Source organism: Ixodes scapularis, unplaced genomic scaffold, assembly GCF_016920785.2.
Source record: "Ixodes scapularis isolate PalLabHiFi unplaced genomic scaffold, ASM1692078v2 PGA_scaffold0__279_contigs__length_252992795, whole genome shotgun sequence".
NCBI lineage: Eukaryota > Metazoa > Arthropoda > Arachnida > Ixodida > Ixodidae > Ixodes > Ixodes scapularis.
Window position 1 is genome coordinate 25,907,254 of NW_024609835.1, and position 17,122 is coordinate 25,924,375.

The 17,122-nt window shown below is 44.0% G+C and overlaps 1 protein-coding gene across 1 annotated transcript in view; it reads right to left on the bottom strand.

The window, feature by feature from the left end:
• LOC8033722 (protein SMG9) overlaps positions 1-17,122 on the bottom strand; it is a 59,198-nt gene that overhangs the window by 41,539 nt on the left and 537 nt on the right. The window contains exons 2-3 of the mRNA XM_029988090.4: positions 8,446-8,662; positions 5,568-5,659 (exon numbers count right to left, since the gene is read on the bottom strand). Coding sequence (XP_029843950.1) covers positions 5,568-5,659; positions 8,446-8,662 — 309 coding nt within the window. The remainder of the gene's footprint in view (positions 1-5,567; positions 5,660-8,445; positions 8,663-17,122) is intronic.

Consider the following 17,122-nt stretch of genomic DNA (forward strand, 5'->3'; position numbering starts at 1 on the left):
GGCGTCTCGCTCGACCTCCTCGGAGGACAGGTCGTTTTTACTGGTGAGTGGTGCATACGTGGAGCAACTCCGCACACATTGCGTTCTTCATCTCAGAGAACGCAATACATGACTCAGCTCTATCTCGTCATCGCTCCAAAATGACAAGTGGAATTCGCAACTGTAGTCGGTGACAGGTCAAGAACGAAGTGGGAGCTCCTCCCACCCTGTTCCACTTCAGCGGAGCGAACGGGGGAGAGGAGGTCGCCCCCTCTCCAGCGTTCGCAAATGGCAAATTTTAGTTTATTAGGCCACTAACTGTCAATTTACGCTCGTTCCTTTACGTCCGCCGCAGCCGATAATGTTATCCCCGGGAATACCAAAAGTATAATTTCTTTCAGCAAAAAAAACAACAAAACAAAACAAAACATAATAATAAAACGCCCGGTAAATCACAGCTTTGACAACGCTTCACGTGTGTGAGGTTCAATGACCGACAGAGAACCACCGCTGGCCGTGCTCCCGAAGCGGGGAAGTGCAATTTATGGAGACCGATCATATTATCAGAAAGGTGCAGACTAGGGAGCCTTCGTGTGTGCGAAGCGCACATGGAGGCACTCTAATGCAGACAATCCAGGAAAAGTATTCTTGCAACTATGAGGTTCCAGTTGTACTTACACATGCATTATCGTCAAATTTGACAGAGTTCCTTCCAACACTAAAGAGTTGTCAAGAGTGAAGATTATAAAGGAGAATATCAGCAGGAATCTATTGTCTGTTTACTGAAAACAAAACAAGCATCAGAAAAACGCATTTGGGCGGCCGGGGCGGCCAGAAGCACGGACTGCGCGCACCCAGCGTGGAACCAGCGAATGAGAGGGCACTCCTAGCAATCTGTTTTCAGAGCCACGGTATGCCGGCTGCCGGCCAAATGTCTACTTTAATTCTATTATGGCTTTCGAAACGTAAATACACGCTCGAGAATTTTCAACAATATCACGCGAGCGCCGACCGGCCTGTAGATCAGCGCATCGTCACGGCGCGAAGTAGCGATATCAATGACAGTACGCGCGTGCGCAGAAGAAACGCGCCGAAGTCGGCGTCGGCTGCTAAGCTGTTTCCCCAATCACGACCCACCCCTGCCGCGACGCCCACCGCTTGCTCCACCCCATTAGCAGGGGACCTAGTAATCAAAGCGACACACACGGTACGCAAACACGAACAGCAGCCAGTAGGAAGGACACCAACACGAGCTTAGTCAGCGAACGAAAAGACAGACACAAACTTCACTCTAGGCAATCAGAGCAGGGGTAGTTACAAGGATGAGAAGCGTGCGCAGACGGAGGTAAGCAGTGCACAATAAATACGCGAAAACTCGCAGCAACCGAAGAACCACGCAGCAAACACGTACGTGCACACGCACCAGAAGCACGTGCGTCACGCTGCGTATCTACGCGGAACTGGCGATTTTGGCATTTCGGTAATTTGAAACTTCGATGTCGATTGCGTGAACAATTTATTCAGCAAACTGAACCGGTGGAGCCTCGCATAAAAAAAAAAAAAAATCGTTTGACAATATGAAGGCGACTGAAATTCTTCCTAAAAGCTATATTAGCAGAAAGTACCGTGTTATAAAGGACCTCACGAGTTTCGACTAAGTTTTCCAGCACGTTATTTTGCAAGAAACGGAAGAAGCTAAGTGTACAACCAGTTTCCGAAGCTGGCAACCACAGCTGGAATCAGCGCCATCCTCGGCAGTTTCCTGAACCTCGCGTAGTCACATTTCAGCCACCGCCACATAGAGGGCGCAACCAGACATCCAATTTGTGTTTTCTGTATGTTTTATGATTTGTTTTAATAAATAGGCTCGATTAGTGAAAATGTGGGCTAATAATCAGGACCTGGAACAGTAATCTCCATTTAATACTAAAAATATCGGCCTAAATGTCTGCCAAAAAGGGTCAAAATACTCGGTTTTGACTATCAACAAATTCGTGATTTCGCCTCTATTCAAACTTTTTTTATGGAAACTCAAAGGTGAAATTTAGAAAAAGGGCCTCTAATGACAAAGCAGAATATGTTTTTCTTTGCAGATCTACAATTTTATTCAAATGTGCCAATCCCTAAGCGCTGTACCACTGTACTACCAAATGAAGTTTGCCAAAAAAAAACTGTTTTTGTCACTTTTCACGTGAGCATTCCGAAAAAAGTTTAGGCCATATTACAATGAAATTTAGTGTAGCTCTTTCTACCATAGTTGCAAACACATGTAAAAGGTTTCAAATAAAATGACCGAGTAGGCGGCCAAAAATCCGCGACTGAATGTGCTTCCGCGAGGTACATTTTTTAAAGTAAATATCTGTCAAAATAAGATGAAAAACGAGAAAAGGGCCTGTAATGACAATGAATGCACTCTTCTTCTATAACATTCTAAAATTTGAAATAAATTGCTCCAATTGTGCACCCTGTACCACTGTACTACGAAACCATGTTTTGCCGAAAAGGCCAATGTTCGCGGGTGCCCGCTGAATTAGCGTTTTGCACTAGGAAAACAAATCCTACATCAAAGGAAAGATAATGTTGTACAGGACAAGATGATATATAACACATAATTTTAGAAAGCTTGAACACGCCACAATCGCATTTCGAAAACGTGCGGAAAGCGTCATATGTCATGGCCGCCGTGGGACCGCAGCCTTAAGTCAACAGTCCATGTCAGAAATAGAATGTGGGGTACGGATCCTTATATACGCAGTTGAGCATTTGACCGCAGCGCCCTCTCATCTATAAACGTTGAGCGGCTACATGCAACGTTGGAGTGTAGCATAGTGGTTCAGACGTCTGCCTTGTAAGCAAGCGGTCCTGAGTTCGAACCCCCGTGCGGGCGTACATTGTTTTTTTTTTTAAAGTGGGCCGATCTTGAAGGCAGTGCAATCGATGTGAGCACGGACGCCGGACGGGCAAGGCTAGACCCTAAGGAGCTTCGCCCCTAAAATATTTGTTTTTCTCAAGAATGTCCTTAAAAAAAGATCTCTCTCTTTTTCTTTCTTTCTTTTTTTATTTACAAATTTTGCTGATCCCTATCAGGGATTGTAGCAAGGTGCAAAGTAACATAAAATGAAGCAATATAGTACCAAAGAGTTACTAGTTACTCATTCAGAACACAAAGCGGAAACAAATACACTTACAGAGTCTTCGCTAATAATTTCGTCAGGAAGCCCATTCCATTCTACAATCGTTCTAGGAAAAAAGGAGAATTTGAAAGCGCTGATGCGCAGTTGGTGAGGTGTAATCGTAAGTGGTGTTCTTCCTCGGGTAGCGTAACCAGTCGAGAAAGTGATGTATTCGTCAACGTTAATTTCATATTGTCCCTTAATTAATTGAAATGAAAAACGAAGTCTGCATACACAGTTTCGTTCTTGAACCGGGACAAACCCAAGCTGTTGGCTAAGCTCGGAAACGGACGCCTTCTTATAGGCGTTAAAAATGAATCTGACAGCTTTATTTTGTATTTGTTGTATACGATTAATTCCTACCTGTGTAACTGTGTCCCAAATAATGTTTGTATATTCTAGGGTCGGCCGGATAGGAGTCTTGTGCGCCAGGAGTCGAGTATCTGAAGTGGCTGGTTTTAGCATTCGCCTGAGAAAAAAATGATCTATGGAGGGCTATATATTGAAATATTGAAATATTGTAACCATTTGACAGAGTTACTGTCAGCGAGTGCTGCTCAGGGGCGAATTTAGAGGGGGGGTCTGGATGTCCTGACCCCCCTCTTGATTTCTGCATGTGTAAAGGGGGGATCGGTGGCCGAGTGGGCTAGCGCACACCAGCTCGGAGCACGTGGAGCGAAAGCTCGCGCTGCAGAACCCAGGGATCTTGGGTTCAATCCCCACCCCTGCTCGTTTCGATCTGGATGAGCATCGTACCGGCGTGCGGTCGTGTATCACTACTGCATGGTGCACGTTAAAGACCCCAGGCTAGCGGTTGTACTGCACTGGCTAAATTGCTCATCTACAGCTGGGAGACTCGTCGCCCCTGTGAGGCAGACCAAGTTCTAGGCTGTATAAACATACACACAACCCAATTTTTTTTTTTTGCCTGTGTAAAATTTAGGGCGTGAAACGAGGGAGAGGGAAAGGGGGTTCCTAAACATATGGTACGCTGACCAACACCTGACCTCCCCCCTCAGGTGTCCAACACCGCCCCTGGTGGTGCCTCTGGTAATACATTTTAGTTGAATCTAAATTTGGGATTAAGAATACTTGGTTGGAATCAGTGGTCAAGCTTATCATGAAAAGTCTATATTTCTAAATAAGCCATCAATCAATCAATCAGCTAGATTGATTCCCAAGCATACATGTATTCAGTATGTGTCGCCTTCAGGGTATTAACTAATAAGTTATAATTCTGAGATGTCCATCCAACTCGTTTCTTTCAAAACCACCGCTGTTCCTGACCTGCACTAGTCAGTATGAAGAAACGAGGTAACTTGACCGTCATGCAGGGCTGGCGGAAAACAAACGTAGAACCTTGAGGTTCGACGTAAAAATCAGGCTCGACGAAAGTTAGTGACATCAATAGTTGCAATGTATCTGCAGGAGAAGCTCCGCCTCCCAACCATGGGAAAAAATGGCGCTACTATGTCAATGCACAATATTTCTAGCCTCACAGGATCGAACAGCGAGAAACGTGGGCTTCTATAACCACATGCATTTGCTTGAAAATGGCAAACATGACGTAGGTGTAACAGCGCACACTAATGAATATATGGGGAAAGGAACGAACAACACAAAACATCCTTTTACAGCTTTTCGTGTTGTTCGTTCTTCTCCTTAGCCTTCCCTGCTTTGCACTGTTGCATTTACATTATGTTTGACTTTTACTAACTAGACCAACTCTCAATTTTATTACTTTATTCCACTTAGCAGTGTTTTACTACAGAAGGGCTATAGTCCTGCTCCTTCCTTTAGTGAGGGCGAAGCCTCTTCCGCATATCTTGGCTTGCCACAAACTAATAGCGACGAGAAGGTGCGAATGGTTCTTCCAGCAGTGGGAATTTTCTGAGAGTTGTTTACAAACGTTGCCAAACAAGTAAGTGGCAATGTTTATTTTTATTTGTATTATATAAAATGCGACAATCCCCGAGTGGCGGGGGGTAACATGTATGCTTGGGAATCAATCTATATAATGCATATAGATGTAGTGAACAAGACTTGGAGCTAGAAACGTGTGCAACTTTTGACCAATTAGAAGTGCAAAGACGTTTTTGAGATCTCGTTATTGTGAATGCCCCATTGTTGGATATCTGGAACTACTTTATACCATTCATTATAAAACGGCTGTCTAGAATTTCAATAAAATAAGCTATTGAAGAAACCGAAAAAAAAACAAAAAAAAAACGGTTTTTAGGAATGTGTAATTGGTAACCAAAACCGTAAAAAACCTAAACGAAACCGATATCAACACGAAACGGCAACCGTAACCGAAACATTATATTTTTCGGTTTGAGTCCTTGGATCTATGCCTATTCCCGGTGCGATAGCTCAGGTTGTTCTCATTTAGGGCACACTAAAGCAAGGACTGACCTCAAGGGCATTGTCGCACCACTGGAGAGAGTCGTCTACCAGCTTCACGGGGGCCGCCATGTCTGGAGGTGGGGCCAGTCTGTCTGCAAGGCCTGGCAAAACAACAACACAAAGTGCATCTATACACATTCCTCGCTCTGAAAAGCCACTCCAACAAAAAATGTGCCTTTTTTTTTATTATTCAAGGATCCAATTTTGACTTTGTACAGGCTATGGATGATGCTCATGTCATAAATCAGTTCAACCTTGAAATGTCTGTGACCGGGTGTGACTCGCACCTGCCACACGCCCCTTAATTGTGCTGCCTAATTCGATGCACGAACATAAGTGTATCACTCGCACAAGTTGTGCTCCAAGCATGCTTCAGGTACCAATAATGAAACTAGGCGTTATACTGAACGCAATTAGCCTGGCAGCAGCACCACAGCCTGCCACGAGCAAGGAGCAGAGACAGTATGGTAAAGGAGGATAGAAAACAGGTTTAATTGGAAAAGTCAAAACCAAGTTTGATTAGCGTCGAAGATACATGTTTCTGGTAGTAGTTTTCTATAAATTAGAGGTGTGATTACATCTGTGGCAGCATAGGGATACCTGCCTTTTTGCCATTTTCTATGAAGGCACCCAATTATTAGTAGAGCCCTTCAATACGCTTTTGATAACAAAAGTTCTGCCAAAGCCTACGAGGACAGAAGCTGCTGTCAGACGAACCAATGTTGGTAAGGGAGAGTTCTTCTTTGGCCTCTTCATCCTGAGTTAGCCAACCATAATTCGTGGTGACAAGTAGTTTTGTAAAAACAATTTCTTTGTTATGCTTTGTTATGCCTGTAATTGATCACTGTATGCAAGCCCTGGTCATTCTTCACTGATTACCAATAACAGACCTTGCAAATAAGCCTTTTCCACTTGTTTCGAAACAAAATTATTCTTTTTCGAGCAAAAAATTGAATCGGGCAATTGAGCGTACCAGTTTGCGTTGCCTCCACTATACTTCGTTTCACCATAACTTGGCAAAGAGCAAGCACTACGACCCCCTTCAAGCCAAATGGAGAGATGAAGGCCATGTCCGTGACAGCCCTTACCAAAGGTGCAGGGGTGAGAGCACGACCCACCTAGTTGTTAAAGAGGGGAGGAACGAACTCCACTCTTGCCCTCTTTTTTGTGTCCCAGAGGTCGCTGTTCTCACCCTAGAAGTGTAGTGAAGTTAAGAAGTAAACGTGCTGCGGCGCAGGCTGCACGCACTTGCACTTGAATGGCGTCTGGTCCGATTATGACAACTGCCGACGAGGATGAGATCGTGGTGCCTCACACTCTGCCGTTTGGCAGCTGCAGCGTCGACACAAACCCCTGGTCAGACTCTACAGTAGCCGGCACCCACCTAGGGCCGGGTCGGAAATTCCGAGCAAAGACTGGCATTCCGGGCTCAATATCCGTGATCCTCGTGCATGGTCCATTTTTGCACATGTCCTGCTGGAGCTGTTTTCGATTCACTGTGGTCCGAAGATCGCGTCGCAGAGTTCAGCGCAGTCTTAAGCTTCCTACCCATCAAAAGTTCAGCAGGACTACAGCCTGTCCCTTCATGCGGCGTCGTCCTGTATGACAGCAGCAGTCTGGTTATTTGCATATGAGGTCCCCTGATCCGGCCTTCAACTTCTGCTTAATCGTCTGCACTGCTCGCTCGGCCGCTCCATTGGACTCGGGATGGTACAAGGGCGCCAGCACTTGTCCTATGCCATTCTTCCGTAAGAATGTCTTGAATTCTTCGCTCACAAACGCCGGACCATTGTCTGATACAACTACATCCGGCATCCCCTGAATAGCAAACATCTTCTCCAAAGAATCAACTGTCACAGACGTCGAGCATGTGCTTACTGGAAACACCTCGATTCATTTGGAATAAGCGTCGATAGCAATGAACAGGTAGGTGTTTCTCAGGGGTCCAGCAAAGTCTACATGCAGTCGAGACCACAGCCTTTTCGGAAATGGCCATGGCCTCACTGGTGCCGATCCTGGTGCTCACTGATGTTTTTGACAGGTATGGCATGCCTCCACTGCTGCCGTGATGTCCTCATCCGGAGCTGGCCACCATACATGGCTCCAGGCCACTGCTTTCATTTTCGAGACTCCTGGATGACTTTCGTGTAGCAACTGGAGCCTGGAGCAACTGGAGCACTGGAGCCTACAAGATTAGCCCACCACTCAAAATTAATACATAAGTGTCTTTCCTCTTTCTCCCGCCAGCGCTACATGCAACTAATGAGATAGAGCATAGTCATGTGTCTCCCTTCGATGGGCTAACTGACTCACTGGGATGGTAGCCTTCGCCATGTACCAAATTATAGTGAGACAGTGTATAAATGCTGCCCCTCGCAGCGCTGAATTTTGACAGTGGTGGCGGAACTGAAAGGTAATTTTGAGACAAGAAAAACTAATTAAAGATGATATCATTTTAGGAAACTAACGCAGAAAAGGAAGTTTCAACAACTGATCGAGTGTACAGAGCCAAAGACGCTCACATTAACTAACGAACGTTGTCAGTGCAATGACACATCACCGCAATCTAAGCCTGGCTCATTCAGACTGCGTTAGAAATTCCGATAAAATTTTCTGGCTGCCAGATTCCCATCAGTGGTGGCTAGATTGCCAGCTCTGTGCCCCCTTATTGACACCAGAGGTTTTGTGACAAGAAGCCTATTGAAGGACTCTGGTACAAGCTGTCATATCCAACAACTTTCCCGCATGTTTCGGAAACTTTCTGGTTATTCCTTTTCTTGTAGCAAATCTTATAGCCACGCTGCATCGTGCCACTTCCACCATGACCCTGTTCTTTGGGTAACAAAGCATTATTGAAGAAAAATGTGCAAATATACCGCATGCTCACTCTCGGGGGTGGCTTGCTTGAAACTGGAACCCCCGCTGGCGACCGCTGCGCCGCCGGTAGCGGAAGAACCGGCCGAGCCATCCTCTCTCGGGAGGTTACTCCCGCTTGAGCCGGCGGGAGAGGACGCCCGGGATGAGCTCTTGGACAGCAGCAGGGACGGCTTGGAGCTGCCGTCACCACTCCCCGAGGCACCGTCGAGAGCCGCCTGCGCCGACGCCTGGAAGGCAGCACATCGACGTGAGCATGACGCACCACCTCGATCCACCGGAAGGGTGACGGAGAAGCACCGTCATCGACACCTAGACCACCACACCGGATGTGCGTCGTTCAAAGTGAGACGAACGTATTTCAACGCTAATCAATGTTTCTCCAAAAGCCCGTCACACACGGAACACAAACTGTCTCTTCCCACAAACCCAAAGTTGTGGAGTTCTGAAGAAAAAAAACATTTTGCACGGGACAAATACTACTTGCTTTTTTCGCCATTTGACATGCTTGACAGCCAGTTAATGATCTTATGGCTGCAGCCTTTGAGAACAATATGATCACTTATGCTGCAACGTTACAAGATCCACTTAGTTGGTAAACTTTAATGGAGACATTGATCCCTCCCCCTCCAACGTTCCGCACAAATGAAGGTGTTTTGCTACAATGTGGCCACCCCCTGGCCACGAGCATGTCAGCAATATTTTGTTCACTCATTCAGCCACAGCAAACTAAAGAACTGTTTTTGCCCCCATGGTGAATTATCATTCGCCCAAAGTTCGTACAAAAACACCTTCCTTCTATTTTCGGCCAATGCAAAAGGAAAAGATCTATCCAGTCTCGAAATCATATTTCTGAAAAAGTGGGATTGAGCACCACCCTTTTATACACTGGGGCGCATCTCTGCAACAGCAGTTAAAAACCGCAGCCAGATTGTCCATGGAAGGCCCCCAGTGATGGAGGTTGAGGAGCAAGAGGGGTTCAGCCTTTGCAAGCAATTGGTAGAGTGATGTGGCCAGATATAGAGGCACCAAAATATACTCTTTAGAAACTAAAAAGAGGAATAGAATGCTCTGCAATAGAAACATACACTAGAACAGAGCCGCTATAAATTCTATTAATGAATGTTTAATATTTTGACTGGTTCTGTATTTTTGCTGTCTTTATCAGCGCTGCAAGTGGACTGTTTACTGTAGCTTCTTTTTCTTTTATAGTAAAGTTTCCATGAGCTTAGCAAGCTGACACAGGCATTTGAGATATTGATATAGCAAATTACTACTGATAGTAATTTCTTCCTCCCAAACTGTATTAGCAAAGACTGTAGAGACTCACAGGATGCCAAACAATGGCCTGTAATGGGCCTCAGATGCCAAGAGCAACAGATAAGCAAAGCAGGACAACACCTCCTTTTTACTCCATTCTTTGTTCCTACTGTGCCTTCTTTCAAGTGCCATGCTTTCTAACATGATGTGACAGCTTTGCACTTAGAAAAAAAGAAAGCTTTCTTTTTCTTCTTTTTGTAGGTATTTAGGTTAGGGCAAAAAAATATGTTAGTCTGTAGAAATTGCCAAGGCATGTTGCAAAAGTCTCCGATTAATTGTATCCTGAAGCTGGGGAAAAATTGGGGAACAAGAGAAGAGTGCAGCATTACTCCTTTTTGTTTCTTCTACTTTCAGACCCCCCTTTTGAATTCCGCATGTGTAAAATTTAGGGCGGGGAAAGTGTGGGGGGAGGTTGAGCCGTTCGAATTAACCTCTCATACGCTGAACCTCCTTTCTGGAGATACTTGCATGTGCCCCTTAGTGTAGCCACAAGGCCCAGCTGAACAGAAATGAATGACCTTGCTTACCAGTCTGTTTTTAGATGTGCCTTAATTTCACCAAGGCATTTGAAGAGAAATGAAAAGCACTGATAGTGTTTGTGACAGCCAGTTCTGATTTGCGATGTCTACTGTCCTACTCGGTCGCCCCGTCTGCGCTAGAACTAAGTCAAAAGCAGCCCATCGTAACCAGTGTCGGACCAAAATTTTCATTGGCTCGGTTCTTTCAGTTCAGGTCCGGTTCACTTCCGGGGAGCAAAAAATATGGTTCAAACCGGTGTTAACCGGTTTGAACTGCTCAATTAAGAATATATTTTACGCTTTGTTTTGGCAATTGGCACTATTTCTGCCATGAATAGAATAACTATATAGCTTGTTAATCAATTGTACAATCCACTTTCATTCTCAGGAACCAAAAATAAGATATTGTGTTATTTCATTTCGACACAACAGTAGAATAAAATGTAGATCAATCACACATATTTTACCTGAATCAAAATGTTGTCCCAAAGTCTGGTAGGTCGCCTAAAATACCCGTGATTGGTACAACTTTGCATCGCAGTATTGAAAGCTGAATTATAGTGGTGCTTTTGAACTCAGAAATTAATTGCAGCGCATAAAATCATAGAAGAGGTACATCATTGCCATACATATGTAATTAAATATAGTTTACGAAATACGCTTTACGATATACAGGGTGTGGCCGCAAGGACCAACACATTTGGTACGCTTTGCGAAATTCGAATTTCAGACATACATACCTGAAATTAGGCACTCAAACATAGTTTCGCAAGTTTGAGGTAGCGAACTATTAGAAAAAAAGCAAAATCGGAGGTTGTGTATTTCTAATGTCCTATACCAACTAGCCTGTTTCTCGTTTGCACTGGTCAATGTGCTCGCTCCAGGGTGGCTTACTCAACGTAAAAACGTTAAAAACCAATGGCAGAGGCTGGCGATGAGCAAGATGATCGCGATAATACATACTTTTAACGAAATATGTGAACAGTGCCCACCTGGGAGAAAGCTCAAACCAGTGTGACGACAACGAACATCCAGTATACGGTATAGCAAATGTATGGCCGCCGTTTTTGCTCTATTTTTAACATTTCACCATCTCTGACTTAAGCTCTGAAAAAGAAAAAAAAAATAGTCATAAAACTTTTTCAAAAACTATGTTCGCGTACCCAATTTCAGGTATTTATGTTTTGAATTTGAATTTTGCAAGACGGTCCAAATGTGTTAGTTCTTACAGCCGCACCTTGTATGTATATATCGACGACACAACTTAGCCAAAAGCAAAATTATTTTCAAAATGTCATGAAAGTTTTATGACAGGCTCTTTCAGTCTACCTTTAATTGAAAGATTGAGCGGCAATCATAACGCTTGTTTTCATAACCAACATTGTTTACACTCAGCACCATGACGCAGGTGAAGAATCAAAGAAAGCAGTGATTAAAATTGTTCACTCTAATTTATATGGACCTTTGCACTCCAATTGAACCTGGCCTAAAGTAGCGCGTTCCCAAGTGAATATTTTTCTTATGCAGAATAAACTGGCATGGCCTGGCTGTTGAGGTTTGTTCTTGACAAGATGCCGGTCAATTCAATTTGCACATAAGCATCACCCTTGCTAAATGATGATTTTTGGTTAAATATAACAAAATGGTATATGATGCTTTTCTCGACATGGCAGCTACTTAATTTGTCACTTTTTGACGGTCGGTGTGAGTAGTTGTCATAGTTCCACCACATGTCCCCATGTATACTTTGTTTTTGTCCAACACGCAGACATAAAATTGCTGTTCATCCCATCAGAGGCAATAAAAGATTTTTCTATGTTTGCAAAATTATATATGAGTCAGGAACACAGTCCCTAGTAGCACACCTAGTCCAGGGAATGTATTTAGGATGTCCTAACATTCCAGGGACGTCCCATGCATGTTCATAGGACATGTGTGCTGCTTGGGGTCATTTAAGGCTCTCCCAAAGGAGTTTGAGCCTATTGAGGATAAAAACGCCAGCAAAGATTTGCAGAGCATGTTCCAGAGAATTAGCGAGTGCATTCACTTATTTATTTTATTTTACGTGCCCAAAAACAACCATGCAGGTCTCGTCTTTGGTGCACAAATATATAAATATGAACAGGAAAAGAAAAACACACTCGCAGGTCTCAAACACAATATTTACAGTCCGGCAACAAGCGCTTTCACTTGATGATGTAAATCTTTAAGGTGATCGGCCCTTCATTTATGTTTCCAACTTTCAGTCAGTAATTAAATATATTTTTATTATCATCAATAAATTTAACCGCATAAAGTTTACATAGCAACTGCTTGAGACTGATACGGAAGGACGATACTCAAAAATACGCCAGCTGTTAAGGAAACATGCTTTTTTGTTCGCTGTTTGGCAGTGTGAAACACCGGGTCGCGGGATATGCCAAAAAGGACTTTGAGCTCACATGATAGATCTGAAGTCCAAAAGACTAAATGGGCAGAAAAAGAAAGATAAATGGTTTTATTCACAAGAATCTGATGCATGACGCCTTAGTGCAAAAATAAATTTATAGAGATGTAACGATATTCCCAATTACAAATAAGTAAATAGCGCAAAGGAAAGACAGATATTCTTATTCAGAGATGTCTCATTAATATGGACACCTCCGTTCCCCCAAACAATCCTCCATAATGTCAGTTGCCCATAAAAACGAAACAGAAATGCACGCATTTCCTCAGTCTGCCCCGAAAATGGTGTCCATATAGCGAGGTATCCATATAAACACGGTCCATATAAACAATACATGAATGTGATCCTAACATAAATCACATTTGGGCATTAGCTTGCATGAACTCCAAACTTTGCGAAATACCGCCTCGGGAGGCTGTTGTGTTATTGAATTAGTCTTGTCTCAAATAAAATATATTCTTGAAAATAAACGAGGTCTTGAAAACTGAGTTTTTGGTAATTAAAGAAACAGTGGGTTTAATATTCTCGATACAAGTTTAGGTTACAAGACGGACACTATTGGTGGTCGTGTACCCCCATCGCAAAAAACACTCTCGCTCAGAGTCCCGCTGTTAGACTGGCGCATAGTTCTCTTTGTGCAGCTTGGTCTCGCCCATGGCTGTAACCCGATGCCGCATCTTGCCTGACGCCAGCCAGTCGCACCTTCATGGCGCGGGAATCCACGTGCGAGACCTTGCTGCCGAGGAGTTAGAATAAATCACAACTGTGATGATGTGACCGAATGTGGAAAAGAAGAAGTGCAAGTCAACCCATGGATCGGCCCAGAGGGAGAAAGGAAGATGACGAAGGAGGGATTTTGGAGTGCGTGCAGAAAGGGCGTGAAAGAAGACTGGCCGAGGAGAACGTGCAGAGGGCGGAACGACACCATCGGCCAGGGCAATCGGCGGCCTCCTACTGTCTGACCAGCAGCCTGTTCCAGCGAGGGCAACGAATAGAAACCTACGCTGCCCCCGGCTTCCTACAGCGCGAGCACTTGGTGCGGTAACTCTGGGGCCGCCGACAAAAGCCAACCGCTCCCGCTCCTGACTTCCAGCCACAACCGTGGGCCGACAACGACAGCACAAGACACACTGCTGCACAGGGATTCAAAGACATGGTGACTGATGCGTTTTCCTTTCTTTCATTTCTTTAACTAAGTTTTCTTTTTTTGTATAAGCATATGAACTCTTTGATTTTTTTTTGTAAATACAAGTTTTTATGAAAAACGAAGGACATGGTATCTTGTCAATTATTAACCACAAAGAACCGTGTGACAACAACCTTCCTAGAACACAACCTTGCGCCCAGTGAAATAAAAGAAAAGGACAAAACACAATGGTGCTCACATGGAATGCTCTCGGCAAAATGAAATAAAAGGGCCAAAACAGAATGGCGCTCACTAACAAATGTTACACTTGGTTTGCAAGCTTTTTTTTGGCCCTAACTTTACAACTCTGTGCTTTGTCAGTCATGTGCCCTAACATTTTATTAGGCTGCCATGTATCAACGTGAGAGTTCAACATATTCACCTTGAGATTCAATCGGCATGGCTCGTGTGGTGAAGAGCAGGACTACAATTTGTTTCACCCTTACTAGGAGCAAAATGAATGCTACGCGCACGAGGCCGAAGCCATAGGAGGTGCCAATGCAGGGCTCGCGCACCTGAATCAACTGCTAAGAGCTCGTGCTCTGTACCCTTGCCCGCGCTCTGCACCGTTAGTGTGTATGCTCTGTCTCCACCCGCATGGTGGAAAGTGGGAATACCAGATGCCTCGTAGAAAACCTTGGATAAACAAGAGCACATTTCCTCTAATTTCAATCTGGGTCTCGAGGCCAATACTGCCCAACTTTACATATTGGACATCTACTTTCGCTAGTGTTGCGAACATCGCATTTCACCAGGAAGCTCAACTGTTTCCTGGTTATGTCATCGCATTGTATGCTAGTGGTAATTGCTACTTGTTCCCGCTGAGAAAATCAAATCAAATATTGTAAAATGCTTGCTGCAGAAGCTTTGCGCTCAGTGCGAGCCATGTATTTGAGAGACACAAATTATTTTTGCTTGGTGCAGCGTTGTGAGGAATGGCGCAAGCGTCTGGTACCACGGAAACGAACGCACTTTCTAGAAAGATTATTTTTGCAAAGAAAGTAGTTGCCGGGGCCACGCTTTCTGGTCTCTGCTAAAGATGCAGGCAGAAAAACCCTTACAAAACAGTATGCTTTCAAAACTGTCTCCTCACCCACTCCCCCTTCCCCCTCCTTTTTTTTTTCTTTTTTTTTTTGCATTGCTTTTTCAAGGAATACTTTTTATTCCTGAGGGACTCCCTCCTCTGTTTGAAGGTGCTAATTCCAAAATTATACTTGTGTCACTTGTTAACAGTAATCCTCCATTTTCTTTTACTTTGCACCTACAAACTGAAGTTTAAACAAAATACGGAGGTGCTCGAAGTTTGGGGAAGAACTTGAGAACGACACTTCAGTGAGACTTAGAGTCGCTGGCAACGTTCGGCTGTCCCTCCGAGTCCGCCAGGATCTTTATTTTCAGGTATGCTTCCCACACACTTGCAGTTTTATGTAATGACAGATTAATAAGTCACATTTAGTCATACTCGGGGACTTAACTATCTGAAGCAGTTCAGAAACAACAAAAATGTGTTTGGACGCCTCAGGATGTGTATGTGTAAAATGGGTCGTGCAATGATTTTTGTACTTTCAGTAAATACCGCAAAGAACTAATTGCTGACATTGATAACTTGTAACACCCATTACTTTTCCTCTCCACGCAAAAGGCAGATGCACGAAAAAGTAAATAAATAAACAGCTGCCCCTCCTCAACTCGCAATTAAAATAAGAGGACACATGAACTGATGCTTATTATATACCATCAGTGTTCATCATTGTCATGCACTGGGGTTGGCAAAGCATAGGGCATGACATGGGCTGAGCTTCAGATATGGCTAAAGTTCAGCTATTGTCACCTTTAATTGAACACAAGCCATTATGCGAATGCCTGGCGATGTTGATTGTCATGAACCTGAGCACTCAACTCGGGCTCAAGACAATCGAGTACGTCAAGGTGCAACATGACTTGCGGTGCGAAGTCGTAATGTCATGTGACGTCACGGTGTCCACAATGCAAATAAATCAAGTGATGCCCTCAATTTAAATCGGCTTGACGCAGTGAGTCACGTGAGTATGTCGAGTGACATCATGGATCCACGTAGCGTGACGTTACTTGACAGCACGTTTTGACGTCACGTGACTACGTGACACATGATTAACCATGGTGCCAATGCCAAAGTGCCACGAAAACCCACAATTTCTCATGTCCTGCAATTTTGTATTTACACGATTTGATCAATGCATAGAAATACAGCTGCCAATTTTTTATTCTCAAATATTTACTTTGTGATACTAAAAAAAAAGAAGAAAAAAATTCCCATGGACCGTTTGAAACCGGTTACCGTCATAACTTTTTCCGGTTCAGTTCCAAGACGGTGGCAAAGATTTCGGCAGTTCATTTCCGGTTTGTCAAAAAATAACGGTTCCGCTTCGGTTTTCGGTTCAGTTCCGGTTGCTGATCATAACTGCTGACACAGAATGCATATATGGGAATCAAGCCAACCTGACACTGACGAAAAAAAAACGTGTTTGCACGGCTTCTTGGAGAAAAACAAAAATTCAACTTACAAACAAACAAACAAACAAACACAAACACACACACACACACACACACACACAAAAAAAAAGAAAAAAACAGCCGCCTGCGTCGCGGAGCGTGTTTTGAAGGGAATTCGTTCAAACAAGCTTTCCTTCGTTTCCGCTGATGCATTGTCGCCTCTGAGCACACAACAAACTGAATTTCGGATTTCCACAAAGCAAGCTACATAAGCAATATGTACTACAAAAAAAAAAAAAAAAACGACTTGGCCGCGATACATGCGGAACAGCACACGAGCTCGCCTCTCAGAAACAGGTTTCTGATAGGCTAGAGTAATTTTCGACGCACAGTTGTGACCGACACCGGCTGTGGTTGAGCCGACGCAACCGAGATGTACGGCACGACTTCAGAAGCCGGCACCCCTTGTACAGGTCTGTGCTACGAAACAAATCGATTAACTAGTCGCAGTTGACTTTAAGTTGGCCCTATCAATCGAACGCGAATGTTTTAATTCAATTAGATCGAGAGTCGTAGATAACGTTATCAAAAGAGAAAGCGCTGCGAGTCCTTTGTAACAGGCGCACAAGCTGCAATGTATTTTTATTTATTTTTAATGAAGTTTAATTCTTGTTTTTGTGCCAGAGTAGATGATCTCGAAACATCTAAGTTTCCACTGAAAAAGTAAGTTGCAAAGTACGGCTTTGGT